The sequence below is a fragment of the Glycine max genome, chromosome 2, assembly GCF_000004515.6.
Source record: "Glycine max cultivar Williams 82 chromosome 2, Glycine_max_v4.0, whole genome shotgun sequence".
Lineage (NCBI taxonomy): Eukaryota > Viridiplantae > Streptophyta > Magnoliopsida > Fabales > Fabaceae > Glycine > Glycine max.
The window spans coordinates 3,976,225-3,987,924 of NC_016089.4; the positions used below are offsets into that span (position 1 = coordinate 3,976,225).

General features: G+C 30.0%; 2 protein-coding genes across 2 annotated transcripts; one reads left to right on the forward strand and one right to left on the reverse strand.

The window, feature by feature from the left end:
• Positions 1-89: 89 nt before the first annotated feature.
• On the forward strand, positions 90-2,469 carry CHIA1 (chitinase class I). The gene is made up of 3 exons (NM_001251632.1): positions 90-548; positions 1,017-1,164; positions 1,965-2,469. Exons 1-3 carry the CDS (start codon positions 104-106, stop codon positions 2,332-2,334), a joined length of 963 nt encoding a protein of 320 aa, NP_001238561.1. The 5' UTR covers positions 90-103; the 3' UTR covers positions 2,335-2,469.
• A 3,659-nt stretch (positions 2,470-6,128) lies between these two features.
• LOC100809654 (uncharacterized) lies at positions 6,129-7,422 on the reverse strand. The gene has a single exon (XM_003519996.4). It carries the CDS (start codon positions 7,207-7,209, stop codon positions 6,262-6,264), a length of 948 nt encoding a protein of 315 aa, XP_003520044.1. The 5' UTR covers positions 7,210-7,422; the 3' UTR covers positions 6,129-6,261.
• Between the last annotated feature and the right edge of the window lie 4,278 nt (positions 7,423-11,700).

Here is an 11,700-nt window from a genome sequence, read left to right on the forward strand (position 1 = left end):
AATAAAAAAAATACTCTCATCATAGCTCATCTATAAATATCGTCATTGCCCTAGTGCAACATATACAATTCACATCATACACCGTTTCTTTCACTTCACAAAAATGAAAAACATGAAATTGTGTTCGGTGATGCTATGCTTATCACTAGCGTTCCTTCTTGGGGCCACAGCAGAACAATGTGGCACACAAGCTGGTGGAGCGTTATGCCCAAATAGATTATGTTGCAGCAAATTTGGGTGGTGTGGTGACACAGATTCCTACTGTGGAGAAGGTTGCCAGAGCCAATGCAAATCTGCAACACCCTCAACACCAACTCCAACAACACCTAGTAGTGGTGGAGATATTAGCAGACTCATTAGCTCTTCTCTCTTTGATCAAATGCTTAAATACCGAAACGATGGCCGCTGTTCTGGCCATGGATTCTACAGATATGATGCTTTCATTGCCGCTGCTGGCTCTTTCAATGGCTTTGGCACAACCGGTGATGACAACACTCGCAAGAAGGAGATTGCTGCTTTCTTGGCTCAAACTTCTCATGAAACCACAGGTTAATTTCTATACGTTAGTACAAAATTTATACTATTAACTAATAAAAAAATTATTATATTAATTAATATAACTTTTAAAATAATTATTATAAAAATCAACCAACTTATTATATATGATAGTTAATAGTTTTTAATTAAATAATACAGTTAAGATATGCACTATTTATTCTTTAAAATATTTTTTGAATCTTTAAAAATTACAAAACAATGTATTTTTTTTCATGATTTTGTAATTTTTAGGAATTAAAAGTATAAACTGAATAATTTAAATAAGAATTGACAAAAAATAGTTTTTAAGACCAAAATTTTATTTAACATTAATTGGGTAGATAATTAAGATGAGTTGCAATCACACATTAAATTTCTTACTGTAAGTGATGTGGTTACATGATACATATATATAGTGAGGCAAAACCAGTAATCTAAATTGATTGTCAACATCAATTATATGTCAATGTTTTGGGCAGGTGGGTGGGCAAGTGCACCAGATGGTCCATATGCGTGGGGGTATTGTTTTATCAACGAACAAAACCAGGCAACTTATTGTGATGGTGGGAATTGGCCATGTGCTGCTGGTAAAAAATATTATGGCCGAGGACCAATCCAACTTACACAGTAAGTCACCCTTAATTTCTAGCATTTTAACCCCACCCCCAAGAAAGCAAGAAAAGAAGATGTTCTAAATTTCTTTGATTAATCAAATTTGGATGAAACCAATTTCATTAAGATTGTAATACAATAAAAAAATGTAAAACAAGGTTTAATATATTTCCTAGTCTTTGTAAATATGGAACATTTTAATTTTAATCTTTAATTTTTTTTATTGATTTTGATTTTTATATATTTTAAAAAATCCAGAATCATCTCTATCACTATTTGTTAATGTGATATACATTATCATGTCACATGGAGTTATTTTAGAGTAGTCATATTTGGCGTAACATGTCTATATATAGATACATATCATGTCATCATTATATATAATGATAAAGACTTTTGATAAGAAATTTTTTTATGAAAACTAAAATTAATAATTTTTAAAGATCTAAAATAAAAATTTATCATATTTATAGGAATAAAAAATTGTTTAAATTTAAATAGTTATAAAAAAAATGTTTCACTCACATTATATAATTTTATGCCCTACTTTTTATGCACTCTTTCTCTTTTGATAAAAAGTGAGAGAAAATTAATTTAATTTGAAAAGAAAAAAAAAACCCACTTTGTTTCTTTAGGAAGTTGTAAGATTAGAATGTAAAAATATAAGATAAGGATGTGGAAATATAAGTGCTTTATCATTATTAGATTACTTATAGAGTGGAAATATGAGTGATTTATGATTATTAGATAAGGAACTAATCAAGTGCATGATGAGAGTGGAGTAATTATGGATGGATCTTGACTCTTTGTAACAGCAACTACAATTACGGGCAAGCTGGCAAAGCACTTGGTCTGGATTTGATAAACAATCCGGATCTTGTAGCCACAGACGCAACCGTGTCATTCAAGACAGCCCTATGGTTTTGGATGACTGCACAGGGAAACAAGCCATCAAGCCATGATGTGATCACTGGAAGATGGACTCCATCTAGTGCTGACAGCTCAGCGGGTCGGGCTCCTGGCTACGGTGTCATCACCAACATAATCAACGGTGGCCTCGAATGCGGCCACGGCCAGGATAATCGGGTCCAAGATCGGATCGGCTTCTACCGAAGGTACTGCCAGATGATGGGAATAAGCCCCGGAGACAACTTGGATTGTAACAATCAAAGGCCATTTGCTTAAGCAAATTGCTCACATATATCATCCATATAGAGAATAAATAGTATGTAATAAAGGATCTACCATGATCTTACATGTACTGGGAAACTTGTTTCTAAAGAAGTTCCCCTTATCTTGATTAAATAAGAAACTTTAATATTTTACCACCTTTTATGACAAAGAGTTGCTGATGAACTATATAATTAGATAAACTAATGAACACAACCATATTTAAATTTTTAAATAATGAAAATTAGATAAACTAACAACTTATATCCTATGTTGAAATTTTGATAACTAATTTTTTTTAGTGTCATAATAGTTAAAATGAATTATACATTAATCATTATCACATCCTTGTCGTAAGCAAGGAATAAGTTTAGAGTTTAAGGATTGTGTTGTTAGTGTAAATTTTTTTACCCTAATAATTAATCAAAATTTATTGTTGGTATAATTTTTTAAGATATATAATTATTATAAAAACTAATAAAATTATCATATATAAAGATTTGTGATTAGATAGTGTGATAGTTTATTTTCTCATAATTTTATATCTCGAGCATGGATAACTTTTCAATATTGAGTCTCGCCTTAAATAAAATATGAGGTTTGATATATGTATATCAGTTAGTTTATTCAGTGCTTCAAGGAAGATGATAGTAATTGTTAAATATTATTCATCAGTCATCACACTGAGCCCTAACAAGATTTATACTTTTCTTCAAGCTAGGTAGCGATCATAGGGATTTGAATTTGACTTGGAAAATGAACGAGCTGTTCATGTTAATTTTACTTTCTAGATTAGATGCATGTTAAAAGTATCCTCTAGAAACTCTGTTCATAGTCCTCCAAGAGCACATCCTGGCGTAATGGATCACTACCGGAAAGAACTTTCCATTGACTAGCCAAGTCAAGTCAAGGGAAATATCATAATCAAATGGATAGATGTGGGAGACTAAGATCTGAAAGATATGTATTGTATTTCCTCCGAGGGATCGAAAGCCTAGCCTCTTTTGTCAATGGTCAGAAAGTAACGCAAACAACACCACATCCTACAAGGTTACCCTTTGTTCTTTTCTTTATCAATCTTTCAAGCATATATTCCCTTCACGTCACGTTATTAAATACTAGTCACTGAATAAAGGGAACTGGTAATTAATTTGTTATTTGTTATATATGTGCATATATAAAACAAATTAATGTAATTAAATCAAGAACTTTTTGCTTTAATGAATCATATTTTATTCACCTTCAACTTAAAAAAATATTTTATTTATAAAATATCATACTCTCATCTAGGATACGTTTCTTTTTAATAATTCAGCATATTACATCGAAACTAATGTGTAACATACGATTTTCAAGTATGGTCATGTTGACATATTTACTCATTTAAATCTTATGAAATTGAATATACGTCGAACATGAAATATAAATATATAATGGATAAATTATACTTTTAGTCATGTTTTCGATTATATTTAATTTGTTTTTTTATCTTTTAAGAAATTTAGTTTAATTTTTTATATTTTAAATCTAGTCAAAATATTCTTCTAAAATAATGATTATTTTCAATTTTAAGATACAATTTTAAATCATTTGAGTTTGATTTATTTGAGACATAAAACTTATCTTATTATATTTACTTTTATAAAAATTATAGAATCCATCCAATAAATAAAGATAAAAATTATCGTGAGACTCGTTAACAAGAGGTGGCAACCAAGTTGGTGCCTCCTTCACACACAAAATTTTCATACAAGGCGTCAACTTGAAAGTTGTCTCCTTCGTTAACATGATATTCAATTCATATATATATATGAATTGGTTGACAACAACAATGTTATCAAATATTAAATGTGAATGTTTAATTTGTGTAAGAGGGTGCCCAAGTGCACCAGATGGTCCATACGCGTGGGGCCATTTTAATTGCTTAAGCAAATTACTCATACATATAATGTATAGTACGTAATAAAGGGCCAACTATGATCCTATACATGTAACGGGAACCTTATTGCTAAAGATGAAGTTCCTTCTGTTATCATGTTTAAACAAAAAATAATTAATATATTACCATCTTCTATGACAAAGAGTTGCTGATGAATAACGACAGTGGATTAAGATTTTGGGGGAGCATTACCATTTAAAATCATGAAAATTAGATAATTAATAATTTATCATCAGTTTTTTTTTTACAAGATAGTTTGTCAAGTTAAAATGTTCAATTGATATTAAAGTATAAGATGATATATCAAAGTCATGTAAGGAACATGTTTGAATTTTAAATCAATCTATATATATATATATATATATATTTTAGTTATAGCTTGTTAAATATCATTCAATTGATATTAAAGAAATTAAATACAATATTTAAGAATTTATAATTGAGATAATCTCATTGCTCAAAAGTGTTGTTGAGTTTAAAATATCTATATTTTTTTAGATTTATATTTTTTAATGTTTTTAAATTTTATATAAGGATTTTTTTTTGGTGAATTTATATATAAGAATGTGTTAGTACATATGTTTATAAACATGTATATATATATATATATATATATATATATATATATATATATATATATATATATATATAAATAGTTACAAATATTGTCATATATTTAAATAATTTTTAATAAACTACCCTCTCCTCTGCTCATCTCACCTCACCTCCTGAGAGACTTGAGATGTAAATATTACACTCCCCTTGAATTTTTTTCATGAACAGATTCAAATATATAAAATTTTACATTTAAAAAAAAATCGTTAAATTTCTGTTACCTTCTGTTAAAAATGTTTATTAATACTAAAACATCCTTTACACTATATAACATCCCCTCCAATATGCAAATATTGCACTGCCCTCCCTTCTTGTGATTAAATACACACACACTCCCCTCTCTTAACGTACAAATTTTTAAATCAATATATTTATATTTTCATGATAGAAAAAAAAATAAGAGGAGAGGGAGACAGAGGTGGGGTAGGGAGAGGCGATGAGAGATTTCAGAGTGGTGATAGAAACAGGGGAGGGAAGAGCAATTGTGGAAACATAACATCATTCTTCTTTTCTAACCTTACGACATGTGGAAAATCTTCATTAGGCGAGGGAGAGTGTGGGAAGAATACATGGGAAAGTTTAATTTTGGCCACATTTGACGAACAAAGAACAAAATTGGGAGCAAAAGTAGATGATACGGTGTCTCTTTATTTACAGAAAGGGCTTCAATTAACAGTCCAATTGTGTTTATTTTAGGAATATAGGGGTTTGCATTTTGCAACAATTTTAATATCCTATCTCTACCATAATTCCCTCATCCCCCAAGCACGAGCTATGTCCATGCCATTCTGATACACTATTTATAGATCAAATTGTCCAATTTAATCTCCAAAAAGTTTAATGCCAGTGATTCACTGAAATGACAGAATTTGGGGCCACAGTTGAAAAAAAATTTAAGCATTATATGCTTTTGAAAATTAAAAGTTTAATTATTCATTAATCTGTACAAACTTTATTTTTTACTCTTATACTTAAAAAATCATCATCCATTTTAGTTTTAATCTTCATGAATAGTATTTTATTTCACTTTAGTCCATATGAATTTACATAATAGGGACTAAGAGATAAAAGAGATTAAAAAATGATATGTATAAGAACAAAAAAGATTAAAAATAGTATGTATAGAGATAATAATATATGATTTTTAAGAGTAGAGTGAAACTAAAAGATAAGATTTTTACACTCTCATATGAGTAATTAAATTAAAATTAAAAGCTGATGAGTATTATGGTAAAAGGGCATTAGATGTCAAAGAAAAACAAACAGAATGTACAATTACATATTTAACAACTCAATTTGTACAACTGGAAAATGCCAGAAACTCTGGTATATGCACAAGGCCTTATTAGGCCTTGACTTCTTAACTACACATATATGCATATTCTATCCTAAGGAGAAAATATATTCAGAAAAGACACTCTAGTATTAATCAGGCGCTTAAACAAGCATTCCAATCCACTTTCAATCTCTTCAATGGCAACCACCAAAGCTTCTAACCTTCCATGTGCAGATTGAATCTTCTCAGCCTCAGCCTCAGCATCTTTGTTCAGATTGTCCAAAATCAAACTATTAAGTGCAAAATCAACCTTCTCCAGCTCATTTATATCTTCCTGATGATTGTTGTAAGCAAACACCCCCTTCTGCATCAATCTTGACACAACTAATGCCCACTTATTAGGCTTTAGTTTCAAGATTGGTGAAGAAAGGAACACAACAAGTGACTCAAAGATGGAGCTGGTGATGCAACTAGCTTCTCTGAGCACTCTTACCACTGCAGAGAGGTGGTCACTAAGATCCAAAGTTGGAGAGCCCCCAAATGACTCATTTTCCATCTGCTTCAACAAAAGCCAAGACTTTGTGCACTCCTTCCTCATGTTTCGTCTGAGCCTCCAATATGTAGAGAGATAACTCTCCATGTATAAATCTCCAACCCTTTTCCTTCTAAGTGCACTCTGAAGCTCTCCAACACTTCCTTTCATCAACAGAATGGAATCCCTTGTTTTGCCTAATAGGTCCAAGAATCCTACTGGGCAATCCAACAACTCATTGACCCATTTCTCATTTTGGTGCTGGCCTATTGCTTGTTGGGTCAATGGCAATTTCAAAAGATCTTCAATGCATTTGTACAATTCTGCAAGGCCAGATAGACCACAGCAAATTGTTTCCACCTTTGGTGTAGATGATGATGATGATGATGCCTCCAATGATTTAAGCTTGCTCAGCTCCTCTTCAACTCTAACTGTGCTTGGATGTGATCTTGTTGGCAAACTAATGGATCTAACACCATACTTGCTAGAATGTTTTGGAGAAAATGTAGCCATACTTGCCCTTTTCATCTTAAAGGGTGCTTAATTTGAACATAGACTCAATGGTGTATAATACTATAATCCAACCCTATTGTAGACCTCTAGACATTAGAAGGCAGAGAGAGGCCAAGAAGTTTCTTATTTTAGACCCTTATGCCATTTGATAAAAAAATTAACATGTTAAGGTGCTATTTAAGTATTTAGTGTTTGGTTTTTCTGTGACGTGGTTATGTTGTCACATCTTGATCATCGGTGCAAGTAGCCATCCATATATTTTAAATGAAACACTTTATAATTATTGTAACACATGGGATATGAATGTTTCTCATAATTATGTTATGTCTTCTACGATGAAGGGATAAAAAAGGACCAATCTTCAATGAATCTAAAGCTAAAGCCACCGTTAATGGTACGGTACATATGGTTTATGTTTCATTATGGTCGGTTACAATTAAAGCTTGTCTTCCAAAGTTCCTTGCACCTTGATTGAGTTAAATTTTCTTTCTTTGTTTTTGCATTCATTTTCATATATACTAAAATGAAAAAGAGAGAACTTTTATGGGGCACTAAATGTACGTTGTTACCACGATGTTTCTTCTGGGGATTACAACCTGCCAAAGTTTGAATTTGGTGTAGTACTTTAGGATTCTCTATATTATTCTTTCTATTATTATTGTTCTTATGCCTAAGGATAAGGATTAGTCTCTTTCAAAAGATCATACACAATAAATAGATCTTGTGTGTGAATGAATTGAGCCAATTCCTAACAAAAAGATTTATTCTATTACTTTTATTCCGCTAAAATATTATGAGAATACCAAAATTCATACTTTAATATGGTACATATTGCTACCAATTTCTAATCTTCCATACCCTGCCGGCCTTAAACGTAATATTTCTGTTTTACGTGATTTTAGAATATTAATTTATTTTGAATTCGATGTGACCGGAAGATTTCCAAATGCACGTACGCACGTATATTATTTAACTAATAGTACCATGTTTAAATTATAGTTTGTGAATTATGATTTTGTTTGACTTGATAGAGCATTTTTACTTAAATCATAGACTCAAAGTTACATTAAAACCTTCGTAAAAAAAGTTTGGATTTAAACACATATGACTAAATCATAAATTTGATAAAAACCTATTTGTGGGTGAAATTTAATTACGCATCTTTGGAATATCTAGAGTATCTAAGCATACTATAATCCGACATACACTATGCATATGTTTTACCATGGGCTTGATTCAGGTAAAAGTTAACTAGGAGTCTGTGTAAAAAAAAAAAGTTAACTAGGAGTCTAGACCACATGGATGAAAATCCATAAATCACATTTATTTATTGTTTGTCCTTTAAAAAAAACATTTATTTGTTGTTTGTTTTTTAAAATAAAAGAAAAAAAAAAACAAATCACAGTTTGATGTGGTACCAGATTCTTTGCTACCCAAAAATATGGCTGAACTATACCACTTTTGACTTTTGGCAATGACTTTTGGGCTTTGGGTTAAGCTTGTGGTCCACATTTGTTGCATCAAGCATTATTTAATCCAAATTCCAAAGGCATGCTCTATATTACTTCAAAAGAAGAAGAAGAAGAAAATCAAAGGTATGCCTTGGAACAAATTACGTCATTTCAAAGATAACTACAAATAGATCTATAATTCCTAGAATTTTGTAAGAGGGAGGAAGGAATGATTTTTTTTTTTTATCAGCATGCAGGAAGGAAGGAATGATATATATTTGGTTTGAAAAATTGTTTTTTATTTTTCTATTTTTACTTTTAATACAAATATGAGACATTGTTTTCAGTTTTATTTTTTATTCGTGGGTGAAAATCATTTTACGCATCTTTGAAATATCTACTGTATGATACTATAATATAAACATTTTTTAATATATTTTACGTCATTTCATAATGAATATAATTTACCACGGGCTTTGGTCCAAGAACGGAAATCAAGAAACACAGTTCTGTGACTGATATGGTGCCAGATTCTCCAAGTTACCGTAAAATATGGTCTTAACTTTTAAGAAGACCTGGGGAATGACTTTTTTAAGAATTTGGGCTATGCTTGTGGTCCATGTTTTGTGACATTAATCTTTATTTAATCCTAATGCATGCTTTACTTAAAAAAAAGACGAAAACAAAGGCATGGTTTGAAACAAATTCTGAAGTGTATTTGGTAGAATTTTTTACATAAATAATAAGTTTTTTATTATTTAAGTCAAGTTATTATTTATATTTATAATATAAATTGCTGTTCACGTGAGAAATCGATTTTCCTACACTAATTTCTTACTTCTCTTTTTTTTTTTTTCAATTTTTAAGGAACTGATTTCACAATAAGTTATTTTTTAAAAAAAAAATTAGCTTCAATCAAACTAATGCCCAACCTTTCACTACATAATTGTATTTTATTGTAAACTTTGTAATTATAATTTCTCTTCATTTTTGTAAAATTTTACATAACTAATACAAAAAATTTATTAATTATCCAAATGATGCAAATAAACTATTATTTACATTCATGATACAAAATTATTGTTCATAGATGAAAAATAATTCCCCCAAAAGAGAGATGAGAAATCGATTTGGGGGAAATTAATTTCTCACTTATAAATAATAATTTATATCATAAATATAAATAATAGTTCACATTCGGATAAATAATAAATTTTTTGTATTATTTATGTAAAAAAATCGTATTTAGTAAGAAGCCACCAAAGAATAAAGGTGTTTGATCGATGAAGGAATAAACCTGTTCCAGAGGTAGATTAGATCGAGAAAATGATGATGTTAGGCGTAGCTGTGGGATTAAGTTCAGCAAAGGCTTGATTGAAAGAGAGTTTGTCATCATTAGAATTGATCCAAAGGATTTTTTTTATCTCTTTCCGGGATTGTGAGGAGAATAACTTCATTAGTTCTTCTGGTAACATCCGGATAAGCAGAGAGAAAGTTTGAAGGGAGGATCCAACTGTTGTTCTTCATTGAACACCCTTACTTTATTATTATTATTATTATTAAAAAGTTTAATTTTATACTGTTGGTGTAAAAATATTTATCATATCAATGCATCAGAAATCATAGTAAATAATTTTTTTAAGTAGTTATCGGAAAAATTAATAAATTTATTATATGATATTTTATTATTAATCAAATTCAATTTTAAGAGGAAGTTTAGGATAACCATTTATACTATGAATATATAGATTATTTTCTAATAATTATTTTTTTCTTAAACATGAAGATCTCAAAACCCACGGACATCTTCGCACAATTCTTTCACTGGAAAAGTTTGAATTGGGTAATTCGAGCTTCAAAGGAAAAGTAGTATCTTACATGCTTCTTGTTAGAAGTATTTTTAATAATTCGACATGGATCTTTTCCTATTACAAAAAATGTTCGGAATAAATAAAAATAAAATAAAACAATTCAATAAAAATGTGATTTTTGTAAAAAGCGCATAAAATTAATCATGTTGTGATCATTCTCTTGTGAATTTTATTTATTTTTATAGCAATGTTTTTACAATACCCTTACATTTAAGGGGATTTTGCTGTCTTAATTAGACCAATACAGTATAAATTTAAGGAAATTGTGGTATCCTAATTAGACCAATACAGTATAAATTTAAGGTGATTGTGGTGTTTTAATTAGACCAATACAGTATAAACACATGTGTCATTATTTTCGTTAATTTTACCTTTCATATATATTTTTTATAAGTAAATTTTAGCTTCATTAAGATGTACATCAGATATTTGATTCCATAATTTTTCTTCCTCCTCTTTTATCTATAATCATCAAATCAACCTTATAATTCCTTTTACCTATCATTTTAACTTTTTATGGCATTTTAAAAATTGAATAACTATGAAACAACTTAGTGGACATTTTAAAAAAAAAATAGTGGATTAATTTGCTAAACTTTAAAATTTTATCCGAATTGAGCATGCCAATTTGCCATATATCAACCTTTATCAATACATGTCCAAAGCGTGTGGTGGATCATGTGCTTAGGTATGTATTCATTTGCAATTGTGGCAGAGTTGTGGGGATGGACCATGTGCTTGACAATTGACATAATGCCTCAATGAGCAAAAATAGATGACTGTTAAATTATGTACTGGATCCTTGGCCTAGTTTAGAGAATGGTCCATTTTCAAAACAGAATTACCCTCATAACTTTCATTTGAATTTATACCATGGCTGAGACCACTTTCCCAATTTGGTTGCCCTTAATAGACAGATACAATATAACAGATAAAATACACAGGGGAAAGGTCTTAGAACAGACAATTGCCAATTATAAACTATCCTTGCATAATCTATTATTTGTGGTCACAACATTAGTGTAGACAAGGACAACACTGTTCTCATGTAACTTCATATAATCTCAAATTAATTTGAAAGTATATTTGACGGTTCACCTTAATCGAAATACCCTGAGATTTTAGAAAAGATTTTCTGATCAACTTGTAATATGATTAAAGAATGGCAGCTTAGATAAATCAAC